At 40.6% G+C, this 22374-nt stretch overlaps 1 protein-coding gene across 4 annotated transcripts in view; it reads right to left on the reverse strand.

Annotated features, from left to right (window-relative positions):
• Positions 1–21882, reverse strand: part of CALCB (calcitonin related polypeptide beta) — a 38037-nt gene extending 16155 nt beyond the window's left edge. The window contains exons 1-6 of one of the 4 annotated variants that reach the window (XM_054525926.2): positions 21454–21790; positions 20998–21117; positions 20569–20663; positions 20175–20312; positions 17854–18038; positions 16156–17226 (exon numbers count right to left, since the gene is read on the reverse strand). In XM_054525926.2, coding sequence (XP_054381901.1) covers positions 17879–18038; positions 20175–20312; positions 20569–20663; positions 20998–21102 — 498 coding nt within the window. In that variant the 5' untranslated portion in view covers positions 21103–21117; positions 21454–21790 and the 3' untranslated portion in view covers positions 16156–17226; positions 17854–17878. Of the gene's footprint in view, positions 1–16155; positions 17227–17853; positions 18039–20174; positions 20313–20568; positions 20664–20997 lie in introns of those variants that run through there. The other 3 variants (XM_009246585.3, XM_054525927.2, XM_054525928.1) reach the window with 3 other exon arrangements.
• Between the last annotated feature and the right edge of the window lie 492 nt (positions 21883–22374).

Below are 22374 nucleotides of genomic sequence, written 5' to 3' on the forward strand. Positions count from 1 at the left end.
TCTAAGAGTTATTGGCCTTAAAGAGGGAGTAGAGAGAGAGAGGTTGGTGCAGAAAATTTATTCAAAGGGAAAATATCAGAGAACTTCCCAAACCTCCCAATATTGAAAAAGTTATCAATATTCAAGTGCAAGAAGGGTGTAGAACACCAAGCATATTTAACTCGAAAAAGAATATCTCAAGACATTTAACAAACTCCCAAAGATCAAGGATAAAGAAAGGGTCCTAAAAGTGGCAAGAGAAAGGAAACAAATAATATACAAAGGAGTCCCAATACATCTGGCAGACCTCTCAGTGGAAACCTTATAGGCCAGAAAAGAATGACATATTTCACCACTCTATCACAAAGACACATGCACATGAATGTTCATTTTGGCACTATACACAATAGCAAAGGCATGAAATCAACTTAATGCCCATCAATGACAAACTGGATAAAGAAAATGTAGTACATATACACTATGGAATAGTATGCAGCCATAAAAAGAATGAAATCATGTCTTTTGCGGGAATATGGATAGAGCTGCAGCAAACTAATACGGGAACAGAAAACCAAGTACCACATGTTCTCATTTATAAATGGGAGCTAAATGATGAGAACTTATTAACACAAAGAAGAAAACAACAGATACTTGAGTCTATTTGAGGGTAAAGGGTGGAAGAGGGGACAGGAGCAGAAAAGATAATTATTGGGTACCGGGCTTAATTCCTGGGTGACTAAATAATCTGTACAACAAACCCCCATGGCATGAATTTACCTATGTAACAAATCTTCACAGGTACCCCTGAACATAAAATAAAAGTCTTTTTTTTAAAAAAAAGAAATAAACTTGAATTTTAAAACAACCAAAAAAAAAAAAAAAACTGCACATCGACTTCAAAAATTTTTGCACCAAAATAAACTTGTGCTAATTTGTTATGACATGTCTGAACAGGATCTAGTTTGAGGCATAAAGGAAGGATAAGACATTAGTTTGAAAAGAGCCCCTATAAGAGCAATATGAGTTCTGCTAAAATTGAAGCAAGAACTAATATCAAATTTATGGTGAAACTTGGATGGAAGAAAGGTGAAATCATTGTTGCTTTACAAAAAGCTTATGGGGACAATGTCCCCAAAGAAATCAGCAGTTTACAAACTGATAACTTGTTTTAAGTAGGGAAAGGACAATGTTGAAGATGAAGCCCTCAGTGGCAGGCCATCCGCATCAATTTGTGAGGAAAAAATTAATTTTATCAGTGCCCTAATTGAAAAGGACCAATGATTAACAGCAGAAACAACAGCCAATACCATGGACATCTCAATTGGTTCAGCTTATATGATGCTGAATAAAATATTGAAGTTAAGCACACTTTTCACTAAATGAGTGCCAAAACCATTGTGCCCAAATCAGCTGCAGACAGGAGCGGAGCTTTCGATGGAAATTTTAAGCAAGTGGGATCAAAATCCTGAAACATTTTTTAAAGAATTGTAACAGGAGATGAAACATGGCTTGATCCTGAAGACAAACACAATCAAAGCAACGGCTACCAAGAATTGGAAGTGGGCCAGTCAAGGCACATGTGGACCAGTCAAGAGCAAAGATCATGGCAATAGCTTTTGGCGATGCTCAAGGCATTTTGCTCATTGATTTCTGAAGGGTGAAAGAACAAGAACATCTGCTCATTATGAGAGTGTTTTAAGGAAGTTAGTCAAAACTTTAGCTGAAAAACACCCACAAAAGCGTCACCACAAAGTCCTTCTCTACCATGACAATGCTCTTCCTCACTCCTGTCATCAAACAAGGACAATTTTGTGAGAATTTTGCTGGGAAATCATTAGGTATCCACCTTGCAATCCTGATTTGGCTCCTTCTGACTTATTTTTCTTCTCTAACCTTAAAAACATCTTTAAAGAGCACTATTTTTTTCAGTTAATAATGTAAAAAAAGACTTCATTGACATGGTTAAATTCTCAGGACCCTCAGTTCTTGAGGATGGACTAAATGGCTGGAATCATGGCCTACCAAGTCTCTTGCCTTTCATGGAGCTTATGTTGAGAAATAAAGTTTATACTTTTTATTTTAAAAAATAATAATAAATAAAGTACTGAAGGAAAAAAATTGTTTATCCAAGGACAGTATATGCAGTGAAAATATCCTTCAAACATGCAGGAGAAATACAGACTTTCCCAAACAAATGCTGAGGAACTCAAAAATATAAAAATAAAGAAAATCTAACTGGTAAAAAGACATCCTGGAGATGACGTCAGCAAGATGGTCAACTAGGTGCCACTAGCACTCATTCCTCCAAAAAAGACAGCCAAAACAATAAATAAAAAACCACGTTTTAACAAAAATAACAAAAGGTAAATGCCAGAGTACATCAAAAAAGGAACAGAAACCCTACTGAGCACAAAAACTCAGGATAGCCATATAAAGAATGGAAGGAAATGGCCGGGCACGTTGGCTCACACCTGTAATCCCAGCACTTTGGGAGGCCAAGGCAGATGGATCATTTGAGCCCAGGAGTTCAAGACAAGCCTGGCCAACATGGTGAAACCACATCTCTACTGAAAATACAAAAATTAGCAGGGTGTGGTGGCACGTACCTATAATCCTAGCTACTCAGGAGGCTGAGGCACAAGAATTGCTTGAACCCAAGAGGTGGAGGTTGCAGTGAGCTAAGATTGGGCCACTGCACTCCAGCCTGGGCAACAGAGTGAGACCCTGTCTCAAAATAAAATAAAATAAAATAAAATGCCAGGCCTCCACCATTCCACACCCCCACCCCCAGGATTAGCCGAAAACCAGGAGGAAATTCTCCCTACAATGAAAAGGTAGGCAAGAGGACCCCAGCATCCCCCATCAACACCACCTCAGATAGCTACAGTCCACTGGGGTCTCCTGCAGTCCTTACAGACACTAAGCCTACTGGAGGGAGATACCTACCTAGAGTCCACACAGCTGTACTCCCCCTAGAAGGAGCTGACACTGTGCCTTGCCCCTGTGGCCCATGCAACTACTGCCCTATGTCATTTTGAAAAGGGAACTAATGCTGGAGTATGTATTGCTCTGGGGGCGAGTAGCCACAGCACCCCTTTATCCCTGAGCCTAAACTACAATTAAACCACCCATACCTGATGGCTCGGCATCCCCAAACCAAGCTTCAGGCAACTGTCACACTCTTCCTGGTGGTGCCAAGCAGAGATGTAACTGCTCCACCTACCCCCACATCCCAAAACTGGCTACCTCAGGCAAGAGGTGAAGCTGTACACTCCCACCTGGAAGTTTTGCACACTCCCACCTGGATGCTTTGCAGAACAGCTTTATCTACCTCTGTCAACAGTGGCTGCACCCTGCCTCTAGGGCCTAAACTAAAACTGCACATTACCTGCCAGGGACACAGTGCTTTTATGGAGCCCTACATAACAGAAAAATGGTGCCTGGGCTGCCTAGAACACTCAAGGCCCCAGGGCCCGATCTGAAGTGGCACTTCATCCCCTGGGGAATTGGTGCCTTTGTCAAGCTGAGCAGCTGTGTAGTCCAAAACTGAGCTGGTATAGCACTCTGCATTACAGGGAAACAGAGCAATGACTGAGCTGAGACACCTCACCCTACAGGCCAAACAACTCTAGTACTGGAACTGGATTACTTCCTATCTCAGACACCCCTCTCCCTGGAGAGTACAGTCATTGCTGTGCTTTTCCCTGTCTCCTAAGGCCAAAATAACAGCTTTGCTTGGCCCTTCTTGGGTACTTGCTGCCAATGCATCTGGCTTCACAGAGTCAGGGATACTACCAAGTCCTACCATCCCCAGAGTATAGAATCACCACTATATGGTGTTTCATCCCCAGGGAGCTGAGTTGTCACTGAACCTTATTGGTTCAGGCTCCTGCATGGCAGCTGTACCACTTGCCTTGGGCTCAAGCCTTTAGAGCACCCCTTCTTCCCTAGAGCTGCGCCTAGTCTGTGCCCTGCCCCCTAAGGGTAAACTTACAGCTACAACCTTATCCCTTAGACCAGAGTTGCTAGGGGTTGCCTCAGGGCCTAAGATCCTGGTTCTATGAGCAACATATATCCACAGAGAGTGAACTTGCACCCTAAGATCCAGATGCCACAAGAGGTTTGGGAGACACTGAGCCTATGAACCTAGCCTCACAGCCAATCTGAGCACCTGTACCTGGAATCCAGCACCACTGCAGCAGCTTATAGGACATGTCAGACCTGACACCAGAAGGGATCCTGTCACCTATGTTTTTCCCATCGTAGGAAAAACAAGATTAGGAGGACCTCAAAATCCCTTGTCCCTGAGAATGTTAACAACCTATGCTGCCATCTCAGATACAACAAACTTTTATAGCCTAAGCCACTGAGGCACTCACAGTTATTGCCGATGCTGAATGCAGCCAAAGAAGCTGCACTAAGACTATACCTTTGCACTCACCTGGAAATAGTCACCACATCCTTCCAAATTGCACACAAAGATCCAACTGTAGGTGAAAGCTCTTCTCTGTTAAAGACACTCTAGAAAGTTTGAAACAGGCAGTTGTTCCACCAGATGCACAGACATCAATGTGGGGACACACACACATACACACACCACCACCACCACAACAACAACAAAATGAAAAAGCAAGGAAATATGACACCACTGAAGGAACATAATCATTCCCTAGTAACAGATCTCAATGAAAAAAAAATCAACAAATTGCTGAAAAAGAAACTCAAAATAATTATCTTAAGGGTACTCAACAAGATACAATAAAATACAGACAGGCAATTCAATGAAAGCAGAATGAAATCAGAAAAACAATTCATGATATGAATGAGACATCCTGTGCTCACGAATTGGACAATGTAATATTGTTAAGATGGCAATACTCCTTAAACTGACCCATGTATTCAACACAATCTCTATCAAAATTCTAGCTACCCCTTTTGCAGAAACAGACAAGCTGATCCTAAAATTAATACGAAAATGCAGGAAATCCAGAAGAGCCAAGATAATTTTGAAAAATAAGTAAATTTGGAGAATTCACATTTCCCAACTTCAAAACTTACTGCAATATTACAGTATTCTTTAAAATGTGTATTAATGCCAAAAGATCGATATACATATCATTGAAATAATACCTAAATTGAGAGTCCAGAAATAAACCTAACCATCTATGGTCAACTGATTTTCAACAAAGATTCCATGACAATTCAATGCAGGAAAGAATCATATTTTCAGTAAGTTGTGCTGGGACAAATGGATTTCTACATGAAAAACAAAAGAATTTGTACCCCTACTTCACTCTATATACAAAAATCAATTCAAAATGGATCAGAGATCTAAATATAAGAGCTAAAACTATGAAGCTCTTAGAAGAAAACATAGATAAATCTTTGTGGCTTTAAATTAGTCAATGGATTCTTTTTTTTTTTGAGACGAGTCTCGCTCTGCCGCCCAGGCTGGAGTGCAGTGGCACAATCTTGGCTCGCTGCAAGCTCCACCTCCTGGGTTCACGCCATTTTCCTGCCTCAGCCTGTAGCTTGGACTACAGGCACCCGCCAGCACGCCTGGCTAATTTTTTGCATTTTTTAGTAGAGACGGGGTTTCACTGTGTTAGTCAGGATGGTCTCGATCTCCTGACCTTGTGATCCGCCCACCTCGGCCTCCAAAATTGCTGGGATTACAGGCGTGAGCCACCGCACCCAGCCTACAATGGATTCTTATATATACTAAAACACAAGCAAATCCTCAAAAAATATATATAAGTAAATAAATATACATAAAGTAAACTTCATCAGTATTGAAACCTTTGTGCTTTGAAAGAAGGCAAAAAAAATAGCCCACAGAATGGGAAAAACTTTGCAAATCATTTATTTAATAGGAGTTTAGTATCCAAAATATATAAAGAACTCTCATAACTCTTTAATAAAAATATAATCTAATATATGGACCTAACACTGGAGCTCCCAAACTTATAAAACAATTACTGCTAGACCTAAGACATTAGATAGATGGCAACACAATAATAATGGAGGACTTCAATACTCCACTGACAGCACTAGACAGGTCAGCAAGACAGAAGGTCAGCAAAGAAACAATGATTTAAACTATACCCTAGGACGAACGGACTTAACAGATATTTACAGAACATTCTACCTGACAACTGCAGAATATACATTCTTTTCATCAGGACATGGAACATTCTCCAAGATAGACCATACAATAGACTACAAAACAAGTCTTAATAAATTTAAGAAAATTGAAATTATATCAAGTACTCTCTCAGACCACAGAGAAATAAAATTGGGAATTAACTCCAAAAGGAACCTCAAAATTATACAAATACACGGAAATTAAATAATCTGCTCCTGCATAATCATTGAGTCAACAATGAAATCAAGATGGAAATTGAAAAATTCTTTGAACTGAATGATAATAGTGACACAACCTATCAAAACGTCTGGGATACAGCAAAAGCGGGCTAAGAGGAAAGTTCATAGCATTAAATGGCTACATCAAAAAGTCTGAAAAAGCACAAATAGACAATCTAAGGTCACGCCTCAAGGAACCAGCGAAATAAGAACAAACCCAACCCAAACCCAGCAGAAAAGAAATAGTAAAGATCAGAGCAGAACTAAATGAAATTGAAAGAAAAAAATAAAAAAGATAAATTGAAAAAAAAGCTGATTTTTTGGAAAGATAAAATCGATAGACTATTAGCGAGATTAACCAAGAAAAGAAGAGAGAAGATCCAAATAAGCTCAATTAGAAACAAAATGGGTGATATTACAAATGATACCAGAGAAATAAGATCATTCAAGGCTACTGTGAATACCCTTATTCACACAAACTAGGAAACCTAGAGGAAATGAATAAATTCTTGGAAATATACAAGCCTCTTAGGTTAAACCAGGAAGAAATAGAAACTCTGAACAGACCAATAGTAAGTAGTGAGATTGAAACAGCAATTAAAAAAAAAAATTACCAACCAAAAAAAACCCCAGGACCAGATGGATTCACAGCTGAATTCTGTCAGACATTCAAAGAACTGATACCAATTCTATTGAAACTACTCCAAAAAATAGAGAAAGAGGGAATCCTCCCTAAATCATTCTATGAAGCCAATATTACACTAATACCAAAGCCAGGAAAAGACATAACAAAAAAAGAAAAAGGAAAACTACAGATCAGTATCTCTGCTGACTATAGATGCAAAAAATTTCAACAAAATACTAGCTAACCAAATTCAACAGCATATCAAAAATATAGTACACCATGATCAAGTAGGTTTCATACCAGGGATGCAAGGTTAGTTTAACATATACAAGTCAAAAAATGTGATGCACTGCATAAACAGAAGTAAAAACAAAAAGCATACGATTATCTCAATAGATTCAGAACAAGCATATAACAAAATCCAGCATCCCCTTATGACTAAAACCCTCAGCAAAATTGGCATAGAGGGGACACACTTTAAGGTAATAAAAGGCATCTATGTCAAATCCACAGCCAACATTATAGTGAATGGGGAAAAGTTGAAAGCATTTCCCCTAAAAACTGGAACAAGACAAGGATGCCCACTTTCATCACTTATTCAACATAGCACTGGGAGTCCTAGCCACAGCAATCAGATAAGAGAAAGAAAGAAAGGACATCCAAATTGGTAAAGAGGAAGTCAAAATGTCTCTGTCTGCCAATGGTATGATCATATACCTAGAAAACCATAAAGACTCATCCAAAAAGCTCCTAAATCTGATAAATGAATTCAGTAAAGTTTCAGGATACAAATTAATATACACAAATCACCAGCACTGCTATACACCAATAGCTACTAAGCTGACAATCAAACAATAACTCAACCCCTTTTGCAACAGCTGCAAAAAAAAAAAGAAAGAAAGAAAGAAAGAAGGAAAAAAAAAAACCTTAGGAATATACCTAACCAAAGAGGCAAATGATCTCTACAAGGAAAACTACAAAACACTGCTGAAAGAAATCATAGACAACACAAACCAATGAAAACATATCCCATGCTCATGGATGGGCAGAATCAATATTGTGAAAATGACCATACTGCCAAAAGCAATCTATAAATTCAGTGCAATTCCTACCAAAATACCATCATCAGCCTTCACAGAACCAGAAAAAACAATCCTAAAATTCATATGAAACAGTAAAGAGCCCACATAGCCAAAGCAAGACTAAGCAAAACAAACAAATCTGGAAGCATCACATTGCCTGACTTCAAACTATACTACAAGGCTATAGTTGCCAAAACAGCATGGTACTGGTACAAAAACAGACACATAGACCAATGGAACAGAAAAGAGAACTCAGAAATAAAGCCAAATACAGCCAACTGATCTTCAACAAAGCAAACAAAAACATAAGGTGGAGAAAGGACCCCATATTCAACAAATGGTGCTGGGATAATTGGCAAGCCATGTGTAGAGGAATGAAACTGGATGCTCATCTCTTACCTTGTAAAAAATCCACTCAAGATGGATCAAAGACTTAAATCTAAGATCTGAAAGCATTCAAATTCTAGAAGATAACATCAGAAAAACTCTTCTAGACATTGGCCTAGACAAATAGTACATGACCAAGAACCCATAAAGAAATGCAACAAAAACAAAAATAAATAGATGGGACTTAAACTAAAAAGCTTCTTCACAGCAAAAGAAATAATTAGCAGAGTAAACACAATTCACAGAGTGAGCGAAAATATTCACAAACCATGCATCCAGCAAAGGACTAGCACCCAGAATCTACAAGGAATTCAAACAAAGCAGCAAGAAAGAAGTTATACAAATGGTCAATAAACATATGAATAAATGTTCAACATCACTAATTATCAGGGAAATGCAAATCAAAATCACAATGCTGTTATCACCTTACTTCTGCAGGAATGCCCATAATTTATCTTTTTTTTTTTTTTTTTCCAAATGGCCTACTTCTGGCTTCAATTCTGTTAGTTTTCACTTCATGAATTTTGGAGTTCTGCTTTCAGGTTAATATATGTTTATTATTGTTATACCTTCTTAGTGGTCATCCCTTTTATCATTATAAAATGTCCTCTTTATCTCTTGTATAATTTTTTGTTTAAAGTCTTCTGCGTCTAATATTACCGTAGCCACCCAGCTCTTTTTTTTTTTTTTTTTCAATAGCTTTTCGGGAAACAGGTGATTTTTGGTTACATGAATAAGTTATTTAGTGGTGATTTCTGAGATTTTGGTGCACTCATCACCCAAGCAGTGTACACTGTACCCAATGTGTACTCTTTTATACCTCACTCCCCTCCCACCCTTTTCCCCAAGTACCCAGAGTTTATCGAATCATTCGTATGCCTTTGCATCCTCATAGCTTAGCTCCCACTTATGAGTGAGAACATGCAATGTTTGGTTTTCCATTCCTGAGTTACTACACTTAGAATGATGATTTCCAATTCCATCCAGCTTGCTGCAAATGCCATTATTTCTTTCCTTTTTATGGCTGAGCAGTATTTCATGGTATATATATACACCACATTTTCTTTATCCACTTGTTGATTAATGAGCATTTGGGCTGGTTCCATATATTTGCAATTGTGAATTGTGCTGCTATAATATAAACATGTGTGTGCAAGCATTTTTTCATATAATGACTTTCTTTCCTATGGGTAGATACCCAGGACTAAGATTGCTGGATCAAATGATAGAACTATTTTTAGTTCTTTAAGGAATCTCCACATTGTTTTCCATAGCGGTCACACTTGTTTACATTCCCACCAACAGTGTAAAAGTGTACCCTTTTCACCACATCCATTAATTTTTTTTCTTTTTCTTTTTTTTCCTTTTTTTATTTTATTTTATTATTATTATTATTTTTTTTTGAGACGGAGTTTCACTCTTGTTGCCCAGGCTGGAGTGCAATGGCATGATCTTGACTCACTGCAACCTCTGCCTCCCGGGTTCAAGCGATTCTCCTGCCTCAGTCTCCCAAGTAGCTGGGATTACAGGCATGAGCCACCATGCCCAGCTAATTTTGTATTTTTAGTGGAGACAGGGTTTCTCCATGTTAGTCAGGCTAGTCTCGAACTCCCAACCTCAGGTGATCCGCCTACCTCGGCCTCCCAAAGTGCTGGGATTACAGGCGTGAGCCACCATGCCTGGCCAATTTTTTTATTTAAAAATGGCCATAATTAAAATTTCTTAAAGTATGGGTATTCCTTAATCAAGCGCTATGCTATGATGTTTATGCCTTTGCGTCTTCATATGCTTAGCTTAATCAAAAGCTGAGACAATATTCTGATTCCCACACAACAAAGTAAGTTCCAGTTGGATTATAAGTATAATATGCCTGAAAAACCGTCTTGGACAATTTTGCCATTCATGGAGTTAAGGCACATATAAAAAAAAGCTTGGTGTAGTTGCACATGGGGGAAGCTGTTTTTGAGGATAAAAAAGAAAGAAATTATAAAGGAAAATATTAATACATTTGATGGCCAAAAATTTAAATTAAAAATTTATAAATTTAAATTAATGCTAAGCTATGAGGATGCAAGGCATAGAATGATATAATGGACTCTGGGGACTTAGGGGAAAGTGCAGGAGGGGGGTTAGGGAAAAAAGACTACGCATTGGGTGCACTGTACACTGCTTGGGTGATGGGTGCACCAAAATCTTAGAAATTATACCTAAAGAACTTATCCATGTAACCAAACACCTCCTGTTCCACAAAAACTATTGAAATAATAATAATTAAAATATATATATATTTAAAATTGAAATCATGCACAGAATTAAAATGTAAATCAAAAACAGAAAATTGAAAACTTCTGCAATAGTTGGAAATTAAGGATAGATTTCTAAAAAACCAATGTATTAAAAAAATTCTCAAATAAATTAGAAAAGATTTTGAGTTGAATAAAAATTAAAATGTAACATAACAAAATTTATAGTTAAAACAATGCTTTGAGGGAAATTTATAACTTTAAATACTTATATTAGGGGAAAGAAAGAAAGGTTTCAAATCAACAACCTAAGCTTTTCCCCTAACAAAATGGAAAAAGACTTTTATATAATAACCAAAGAAAAAAGAAGAAAGGAATAATAATAATAAAAGCAGATATCAATAACATTTCAAAGAGAAAACAAAGAAAAACAATGAAACCAAAAGCTTGATCTTTGTAAAGATAATTAAATAATATCCTCTAGCCAGAATGACCAAGAAAAAGAGAAAAAGAAGACAAACTACCAATATCATTAATGAAAGAGAAGGTATTACTGCAGACCTTACAGACAGTAACAATAATAAAGGAATACTATGAATAATTCTGCCCATAAAGTCATCAACTTAGATAAAAATGAATCTATCCCTTGAAAGGCATAAACTACCAAAACTCACTCAGGAAGGAAAACCTAAATGGTATTATAAAAATGGTCCTATATATGCATTAAATACATTTAATATATAGTTGAAAACTTTTCTACAAGGAAAATCCAGGCCCAGAAGGCTTAACTGGTAAATTATTACAAACATTTAAGGAAGAAGTAATACCAATTCTAAAAAATATCTTCCTGAAAACAAGAGAAGGGAATATTTCCCAACTAATTTTATGAGGCTAGCACTACCCTGACACCCTAAAAACAAAAATATTAAAAACACAAACTAATGCTCTCCTTGAACATAAACTCAAAATATTCTACAAATTTATTAGCAAGTAGATTCCTGCAGTATATAAAAAGAATAATACATCACAACCAAGAGGAGTTTGTCCTGAAAATGCAAGGCTGTTTCAACATTTTTAAATCAATTAATTTACCATATTAACAAACTAAAGAAAAAAAATGACTATATAAATAGATGCAGGGAAAACACTTGGAAACTTTTCTTTTTTTTCTTTTTTTAACTTTTAAGTTCAGGGGTACAAGCGCAGGATGTGCAGTTTTGTTACATAGATAACTGTGTGTCATGGAGGTTTGTTGTATAGATTATTTCATCACCCGGGTATTAAACCTAGTATCCATTAGTTATTTTTCCTGATTCTCTCTGTCCTCCCACCTTCCACCCTCCAATAAGCCCCAGTGTGTGTTGTTCCCCTCTATGTGTCCATCTGTTCTCATCATTTAGCTTCCATAAAAGTTCTCATATTAATCCATAATGATAAAAAAAACACTCTCAGCAAATTAGATATCAAAGAGAAGGTTCTTAACCTGACGAAGAGCATCTATTAAAAAATTTATACCCAATATGTTTAATGTTGAAAGACTGTATTGTTTATTGCTGTGTAACAAACTACCCCAAAGCTTAGTGGCTTAAAACAACAATTTTTTGGTCATAGTTTCTGTGGGTTAGGAATTTAGAAATGACTTAGCTGGGTGGTGCTTGTTCAAGGTCTCTCATGAGGCTGTAGGCAGGGTATCCATTGGGACTACAGTCATCTGAAGGCTTAACTGGCACCAGCGAAGCTGATTGCAACCCCACTTTGCTCACACATGGCTATTGTCAGGACGCCTCAGTTCCGTGCTATGTAGGCCTCTCATAGGTGCTTGAATGTCTTCACAAGTCATCTGACTTCCCCCAGAGCAAGTAACCCAAGAAAGAAAGCAAGGAGGATACTGTAATACCTTATATGTTCTAAGCACATGTCACATACCATCTCCCCTGTCACATTCTATTGTTAGAAGCAAATCAGTCAATAGAATTTACACTTAAGGGAAGGGGATGTTGACTCCCCATTTTAAAGGAAGTAGTACCAAAGAATGTATGGACTTTTCTTTAATATCACCACAAAGATTGAGCAGGATGTCCGCACTTATTACTCCAATTCAACATCATACTGGAAGTTATAGCCAGTGTAATATGTCAAGAAAAAGAAATGAAAGATAAGCTGATGTAAAAGGGAGAACTCAAACTCTACTAGAAGAAAACGTAACTGTCTACATAGAAAACCCTGAAAGAAACAACAGAAAAAACCTCATAGAATGAATAATTGAGATTAGCAAGGTCACAAAATACAATGTTAATATTTTAAATATTGTATTTCTATCTACTAGCAATGAACAATTAAAAATAAAAATGTTTAAGTACCATTTACATTAGCACCAAAAAATAAAATAGTTACAAATCTAACAAGATATGTGTAGAATCTTTCTGTTGAAAACGAAAACACTGATGGAAAAAAAAAAAAACCAAAACCTAAATAAGTGAAAACATGTATTGTGTTCATGAATTGGATGACTTAATATTATTAATATGCTAATTCTCCCAAAATTAACCCACTGATTTAACACAATCCCATTAAAATTCTCATCAGAAATTTTGTAGATATTAACACACTGATTCTAAAATGTATAAAAGATGTAGAAAATATTTTAGATGTAGCTAAAATCTTTTTGAACAAGAATGATCAATGTTGGTAGACCCACATTACCTGGTTTTGAGATTTGCTTTAACACTACACTAATCAGGACGGTATGACATTGGCAAAAGAATGGTCAAATCAATCAATGAGACAGAATTGAGGACCCAGAAATATACCCAAACAAATATGATCAATTGCTTTTTGACAAAGGTGCAGGGACAATTTAATGGTGAAATAACAGTCTTTTTAACAAATGGCACTGAAACAATTGGGTATCTATATTCACAGGCATGAATTTCAACCTACACCTCTCACCTTATACAAAAATTAACTCAAAATAGATCACTAACCTACATATAAAATATAAAACTATAAAACTTTTACAAGAAAGTATAGAATAAGGTTATTGTGACCTTGGGACCTTAGTTAGGCAAAGAGGTCTTAGACATGAACCAAAAGCACAATACATAGAAGAAAAAAAAATGATGAATTGGATCTTATTCAAATTACAACTTTTTCTCTGTGAGAGACACTGCTAAGAAAATGAAAAAGCAATCCACAGATTCAGGGGAAGGAAGTTTCCAAACTATATATCTGAAAACAATCTTGCATCCACAACATATAAAGAGCTCTAAAAACTCAACACTAATAAAGCAAGCAAGCCAACAAAAATTTAGCAGAAGATTTAAACAGACCCTTCAATAAAGGTGATAAACATATGGTAAAATAGATGCTCAACATCATTAGTCATTAGGGAAATGCAAATTAAAACAGCAATGAGATACTGCTACATACCTATTTGTGGAAATACTAGAGCTCTCATACACGGCTGGCAAGAAGGCAAAGTGGTACAGTCACTTCAGAAAATAGTTTGGCAGTTTCTTACAGAGTTAAATACACACTTTCCAAATAACCCAGCAATCCCACTCCAAGTAATTTACCCAAAAGAAATGAAAATTTATTGTATCCGTTTCCTAGGGCTGTCATAACAAATTACCACAAACTTTGTGGCTTAAAACAACAGAAATTATTCTCTCACAGTTCTGGAAGCTGGAAGTCCAAAATCTAGGTGTCAGTAGGGCTGCTCTTCTTCCGGAGACTGTTCTGTGATTCTGGCTTCTGGTAGACACAGACTTCCTTAGCTTGTGCCTCCTTGCCTCTGTCATGTCACCTTCTCCACATGTGTCTTCTGAGTGAATCTCTTATAAGGATATGTCATTGGATTTAGGACACACCTGGATAATTCAGGATGATCTCATTTTAAGATTCTTAATCACATTAGCAAAGACCCTTTTTCCAAGTAAGGTAAAAACATAGGTTCCAGTGATTAGGACATGGACAACTTTTGGGTGCCCTATTCAGCCCATTACACTCATCTTCACACAAAAATCTATCTATGAGTGTTTACAGCACCTCCATTCATAAATTCCAAATGAGAAACAACCCAAGTGTCCTGCTTTGGGTAAATTGATAAATCAACTGTGGCACAATGCAAGAATGTAATACTACACAGTAATAAAAAGAAGCAAGTCATTGATACATCCAACGACATGGATCAATCTCAAATGCCTTATGCTGAGTAAAAGACCAAAAAGCTACATGCATATGACATTCTCGGGAAGGCAAAACTATAGGGACAGAAAACAGAACAGTCATGATCAGAGGCTGAGGGTGGAAGGAGTGATTGACTGTAAAGGGGAAACATGGAAGAATTTGGGGAAGGAATAGAACTATTTTATATCTCCATGGTGGTGGTAATTGGATGACAATGTATTTTTCAAACTCATAGAACGGTACATCACAAAAAATGAACTTCCCTATATGTAAATGTAAAATCACATGTTTACTATGAAATACTAGGGCTGGGACTTTGCAAACCAACTTTTCCTCTGTCAGCTGAACCCCCTTTAGGCTCTGCTAATTGAGGGTCCTAAGAGGAGATAAGAGGTATCTGGAATAAAAAGAAACAGGTTCCTTCCAATTTCAACTTCTATTTCTGTTGGCATCACCCACAGAGATGCTCTACCCTGGCAGTGAGGTTGTTTCCAGTTTTAACTTTTGTTTTGTTTTTCCCTACTTCTAGAATAGCCTCAGAGATACCAGAGATACCCCGTCAGAGATACCAGCATCTGCCAGCTTCCCGTCTTGGTGGTCTGAGAATCCTCCTGCAGGCTCTAGATCCTACTTACCTCCCTTCTTCTCTTTATTCCCATAGCCCCGAGGATGGTGGCCTCTTCCTGTGGTTTCTATGTCTGAACTACTCTTCTCTTTCGCTTTGCCACTACACTAATACTGATTTAGCCAACTCCTTTTTTAAATTATTTCTGTTAAAATTACTGAGGTAGTTTCTGTTTTCCTGACTAGACATTGACTAATAAAAAGCCAGTGTTTCCTATGCCCTACAAAGTACTACGTGATCTGTCTTCGCCTTCATCTACTCTCTGGCCTCATCCCCTATTTCTTTTCCCAATCACTCACTCTAGATCTGACTGCTGATTCACAGGTCTTAACTGTTAAATCTCATCACAGGGATGCAGAATGTAGAACTCTTTATTGGATAATTAACTTAGTCTCTCCAACAAATAAACAGCAAGGAGGAAAGTAGATGAGGGAGGAACCTCTAATTTGTAAGAGCCTTAAATTAAAACTTATTATTAACCAGCAGCAATGTGAAGATTCAGTTTGAGCCCTGGTTTCACATATATATAAATATATGTAAATTCTCCATCGTATCATTTATATTACATGATACATAGAGAATCTGAACCACGGCTGATGTGTAATATTAAAGAATTTTAAAATTATTGTAAATTTATTTTAGTTGTTAAATGAAATTGTGATTATATTTTAAAAGCCCTTCCCATTTGGAAATACATGATGAAATATTTATTTATGGATATATTGACATGATAATACACTGGAGGAAGGGATATAGATGATACACAGACATAACAACAGTGGCAACTGATCATTTTGGAAGCCAAGAAATGGGTACAAAAAATTCATTATGTTATGTAAAGACTAGGTTGTTTTTATGTTTAAAATTTGTTATGCATCTCCAAAATCTGAGAGTCTACCGTATCAGGCAGCTAGGCCAAAGAATGGCTCACAAGTCTCTGAAAAACATCAGGAGCCACTTTTGAAAGGCATACAGTGCAGTGATTTCCAATGTAAGCCCTGGAACCCAATACCTGGGTCCACCTCTATCTATCTGTGTGTGACCTTGGACTTCTCCCTGCCTCTGTTTCCTCAGAGGTGAAGGGACATGAATAATAGCATCTACTTCATGGTTTTGTCATGAAGATTAAATGAATTCACAGGTGTAAAGCACTGTTTTAAAATAATATCTGGCTCATACATAGTAAGCACTCAAAAATATTTATTATTATCATCATCATCATCATTATTATTACATAGGAAAACAAGTTGTAATGCATCACCAAGGTTTTGAAACAAATGTACCCAAAATATGCTTTTAATCTTGATGAAGTTCACAAATGGCACAATATTGACATTTTCTCAAACAAATTATACAATCATGTTCTTAGATAACAAGGCACAGCATCACCATTACCATGTGTCCTCGGAGACCACAACAGGCAGTGATTTCATGTCGCCCTAAGGTTTGGTGGAGCTGCATGATCAACAGGATGGCTCTGAAAGAACCAGTTTGCTACCAGATAGTCAATGAGAGACGCCATCACTTTTACCGGACATAGAATTAAATATAAAAATGATGCACAGCAAATATGGAATTAGCTTATTTTGCATTCAGTTTCATTCCTTTCAAGTGACAAAGGTGCCTTTTTTTCAGTATCTTAGGATGCAAACATGTAAATCTTCCATGGGGCATTCTCACCAAGTTGTTACCAACAGAAATTAATAGAAATGGTGAGTTCAGTTTCATGATAACCTGAGATTAGGGAAAAAAAAAGAAGAGGAGGGAGAAGAAGGTGAGGAGAAAGGAGAGAAAAAGGAAGAAGATGAAAAGGAGAAGGAAGAGAAAAAAAGAAGTAGAAGACAAGTCATGAATAATCACAATTATTACTGAAAAAATACTAATTTACAGAAGTGTTTCTTTAAACAGCATTTATGAATTATGGATATGAGAGGTAAGCAGGCTTGTAAGGCAAACGAAGACTAAAATAATTCAACTGCATCTATTAATCTTGGTAGTAGGTTATGATTACAGCTCATCCATCTGAATCTGTAGTCAAGGGTTGAGCCCTTTCTGAAACCAGCCTAATGAATGAAGACTGGCCCTGGTTAAGGTTTGCAGACCTCTCCCTTTCTGAATCCAACAAGCTTTTTTTTTTTCTTTCCATTTCCCTTATCAGAAAAATGACACTACATCTCTGATGTCAGAATGCCCTAACATTCTGACATCAAGCTAGGTTCTAGAAAGAACTCACTACCTCAGGAGGAAGAATGTAACTGGACAGAAGGAACCTAAAGAACCTACCAGAGCAGAGGTTTTCAAAATGTAGGTTTTAACTCCAAGTCCCTTCCCCCTCTCATCCCATAGCATAAGGGCAGTTACCTTCTTCCTGGAGTCATTCATCTGCTCAGGCTTGAAGGTCCCTGCGGCGCCTGCCAAAGGCTTTGGAACCCACATTGGTGGGCACGAAGTTGCTTTTCACCATGCCCCCTGATCTGCTCAGCAAGCCTGCCAGCCGATGAGTCACACAGGTGGCAGTGCTGCAGGCTCTCTTCTGGGCAGCGGAGCTGATTTGCAAGATAGAGAAAGAAGAGAAGACCCGTGAGTGAAAAGCTGGGGGAAGAGCCCACCTCATGGGACCTTCACGAAGAGAACTGCAACGCTTTGACACACCACCTAACAGTAAGTGTTTCTCAAAAATACAATTATCAAAGCTGTTAGGGGAAATGGCCTGGCAGTCTTCGCCAGGAGCTCTGCCCAAAGACCATCATGAAAAGAAAGAAGAAAAAATAATTCCAAGCCATGGGGCACAGGCTGAAACCCTGCACTTACCATTCAAGGAGGAAGTGGGCAATGAGGCCCAGACCCACCCCAAGATACACAAGGAGTATATAGAGACCGTACCCCAGCCACAAGCACCAACAGTACCCCTTACCACAGGAAAATGAAATTCCCTAAAGTCTTCAGAAGAAGCTCAGAGAACAGGGTTTGCAGCATCCTCTCCCAGAATTACTTACCAGCTCCTTCACACACTGTTCTTGCTGCTTGAGCTGGGTCATAGTGATGACCCACCAAGCCCCATATCCAGCTACCCTGAAGCTAAGACTACTTCTGAGCATAGGCACTGGACACCCTCAAGTCTTGGATGTGGACCACAGCAATGAGCACCACAGCTGAGTTCCTTTTAGAAAAATAGATTGATTCATCAAATGCCAAGGCATTAAGGATGTGCTTATTTTATCATAGTACATTTAGAAGCAGAAATTGGATGGCTCTGTCATAACACCCTCTACAGTCTCAAGAAGCTTCTCTAATTTTCTCTTATCTCTAACGTGGTCAGTAAGTTCTGCTGTCTTCCCTTCCATCCTGAGGTCTTCAAAACATTCTCTGTCATAAGCAAAGATACCAATACCAGCATGAAGACAAATCAGAGAGGAATCCACATGCATCAGGTTCATAAAGTGGAGCAAGAAGGGGAATCAGGAGAGTTGAGAGGAGTTCAGCTGCCGTCTGGGGGACCCTGGAGTCGGGTAGTGGTCCCTCTGCAAGTCGCTGGCTATGTCCCTATTCTTGCCAGGAATTTCAGGCCCGAAGTTGTTGCCAGGGAACATATGAAAGTTTTTCAGGTACTGCAAGTATGTGCCCTGCAGGCAGGTACTCAGATCACTATACACTACTTAAATCTAGGACTGTTCAAGATGCAAGGGAAGGACATGCCAGACAGTACCATGCACTAGGGACTGTCCCCATGGGCAGTCACTCAGAAGGTTGGACCAGGCAGGGGACGTGTCGAGTGGGAGCAGGTGGGGCAGGCAGGAGGACAGCTCACACACACTCCATTAGGAGAGGTGAGAGGGTCAGTGGGCCTGGGCAGTGTAGAGAAAGGCTGAATGGGGAAGGATGATCTTTTCTGGCATTCCCATGATGTTCAGTCCTTCATGCTCAACAGAGAGGTTCTCGGGGTGGATGTAGGTGTGACACATGCCTCTGCCTCGGGGTGGATGTAGGTGTGACACATGCCTCTGCCCAGCAGTGCTGGGACCAGGCCAGGAGTTGGTCTCTGCTCAGGCTCAACGTGCACAAGGATATGAGTCTGGGAAAGGGTGCCCTCCCTGGCCTCATGACAACACGCACATCTCCACAGAGCTTGCACATCTAAAGGCTCAAACCTACCTCAGACACTGCTCTGTCCCCACCCCTGCAAGGGCTTCATCTTCACCTTGCAAATGTGAAATGAAGGCTCCTTGCAGGTGCGAAAGAATGGCATGCACATGTGAAATTTCTAAAACTTTCTGAGATATTGGGTCTATCCCTGACTTCACCCTTACCAGTCTTAACTCATCCAATGCTAGGAGATCTCCCAGTACTGCAAGAGCAATTTCCACAGTGAACGATTCCACACCTCCCCATTTCATTTCCTATCAGTTTTCAGAAATTGAGTTTTTTCTATGTCTAGAAAAAGCTTCTATATCTATGTCCTAACAGCTTTCAGAAACGGAGCTTTTTATTGTGTCTAACTACACACAGTCCCTCCAGGTGCACTGGGACCTCTGTCTCCCTTGGAACTTGAGAAAGGGAGCCTGCTGGACAAATCAGCTTGCTGGACCCCTTGCCAGTGTGTTCTCTCCTGCCTCTTGGGATCCACCTTCCTGTATATGCTGCGGGGACAGGAGGCCCTGTGCTGGGCGCTTGGGGAACCTCACCTGGAGCCCTGTGTCTCCTGCTCCTGCTTCAGCTCACTGGCCTTCATCTGCACATAGTCCTGCACCAGTGCAGCCAGCAGGAGGTGCGCGTCCTCTTTACTGAGTGTGGCCGGGTCTGGGCTGCTCTCCAGGGCAGACCTGTGGAGGGGAAGCAAACTCATTGCAGGCTGTGAGCCCCTGCCTGCCCCTCCCCAGGATAGGCAGCCAGGCTTCCTGGTCTCTGCTTCTTCCCCTGGGGGTGTGGCCACCGCGACTCCCAGGGGACTGGCATGAGGCCAGCGTCCACCTGTGGGCACTGATTCACCAGGAGCCACACGTGACTTCAGAGGCACAGAGCTGTCTGGTCCTAGGGGCAGTGAGAGCAGAAGGCGCCCCTGGCTCCACGCTGTCTCACCTGAATGGCGCTGCCTGGAGGCTGCCCGCCTGGTACAGGACCAAGATACTGAGAGCCAGGAAGGGGGAGAACTTCCGGAAACCCATGCCGCCTCTCTGTAAAGGAAGGATGACGTTACTACTGCACCAGCACAGATCTAGGTTCCAGTCCTGCCTCTGCCACAACCGCCATGTGACCTCAGGCAGGTTACTTCACCTGCCTGAGCCTCTGTTCCCTTCATTTGCAGGAAGGGCTGCTGTGAATCTCAAGAGATACATTGCAGTGAGTGAATGGCTTGATAGAGCGGAAAAAGGTGTCCTAGGGGAAGGGTGGAGAGAAAGGATGAATTTTGGTTCTGTTTTTTTGAAGGCCAGGGAGAAGCCACACGCGCCCGAGCACACAAACCGACACTTCTGCCCTGATTTATGCCGAAACCAGGCGTGGACGCACCTTGCTGTAGACCGGCTCTCCCTTTCTCGCCTTCTCCTCCGCTGGGTTTCGCGCCAACGCATGCGAGGGGAAGGTGGGAAGGGTGGATTGGAAAGGAGCGCTCATTTCTCAGTCTTGGAACTGGGAAAATTTTTAACGTGCCAGTTACGGGTGTCTCAGGACTCGCCCGCAAAGCCAGCCCTCTGCCGGAGCGCATTTTAGTAGCAGATGCTGGGCAGCAGCTCCGCGAGGTGAGCGCCCAGGGTTCTAGTCGGCTAACAACACTGCCTCAGATCCGGACCGGAATCCCGGGAAGGCTCACCAGGGAGGCGCCTCAGAGGAAAGCTCAGGGTTCCGACCTCCCGGGAACGAAACATGATCCCGAAGGACAAAGACGGCGCAGGGCGCTCCCGTACCCAACTCTGCAGAATCCTGCGCTCAGCCGGGCCCCAACGCCAGGGCTACAGACCCGCCTACCTCGGCTCGCCGCGCTTCCAGCGCCCACGCTCAGCCATGGGGATGCTTGGGCTCCTCTCGCACTGGTAGGAGAAACTGCCAGGACAAACCTAACCGCTCGCCTTTTCCGGAGCCTGGAAAAGAGCTAGGACCACCGCTGTAAGGTAGGACCAGATGGCGGCGGAGAGGCAGACAGGCAGATGGAGCAAACTGGATGAACTAGTCGAAGAGGCAGGTTATTAGAGTGAGCGGAATGGGGAATGGGAAGTTCCTCACCTGGCGACTAGAGTTTCAGGGCAGCGCGAGCGGCCGGTCGACCCGGGACGAACACCGCACCTGCTGTGGGCGCCTTCCCCGCGGAGACCCCGCTCTTATTACAGAGATAGCGGGAGGGGGGATCCCCACCAGCCCGCGCGGCCAATCCAAAGTGGCCAGAACTAGCCAATCAAAGGACCGACCGAGCTCCGATTGCGTCATAGCTCGCACTGCCGGCACTGGTACTCTGGAGCGGGGGCAGTCCGCCCCGCTGTCATTTTTTTCATTGAGGTCATTGCTTGGGAAGCTGGAGAGCCTGGGAGAGGACAGAGAGCTTTCAACTAACTAAGAGTCGGGGCAAGTCGAGGAGAGTTTGGCGTCACCCACAGTGAGGGGCCAGAGCTTCTCTCACCTCCTTGGCTCCTAAACTCCTGCCTCGCACTCCCTCCTGTCACGCCAGTGAGGGACCCGAGTCCAGCCACCCGAACCCCCAGCGAGGTTGAGCAGTAGTCCTGGGTTCTAAAGGGACCACAGCTGAAAGAGCCCAAGGCAGGGAAGGGGGGGGAGGGGAAAGGGGAGGGAGGGGTCCTCAAAATTTGATCTTTTTGGACCACCTGGGGTGCTTCTCTGGATATCCTCCGACCCCTCGAGCCCTGGCACCCTGGGCACCCAAAGAAAGCTGTTTTG

This window comes from Pongo abelii, chromosome 9 (genome assembly GCF_028885655.2).
Source record: "Pongo abelii isolate AG06213 chromosome 9, NHGRI_mPonAbe1-v2.0_pri, whole genome shotgun sequence".
Classification (NCBI taxonomy): Eukaryota; Metazoa; Chordata; class Mammalia; order Primates; family Hominidae; genus Pongo; species Pongo abelii.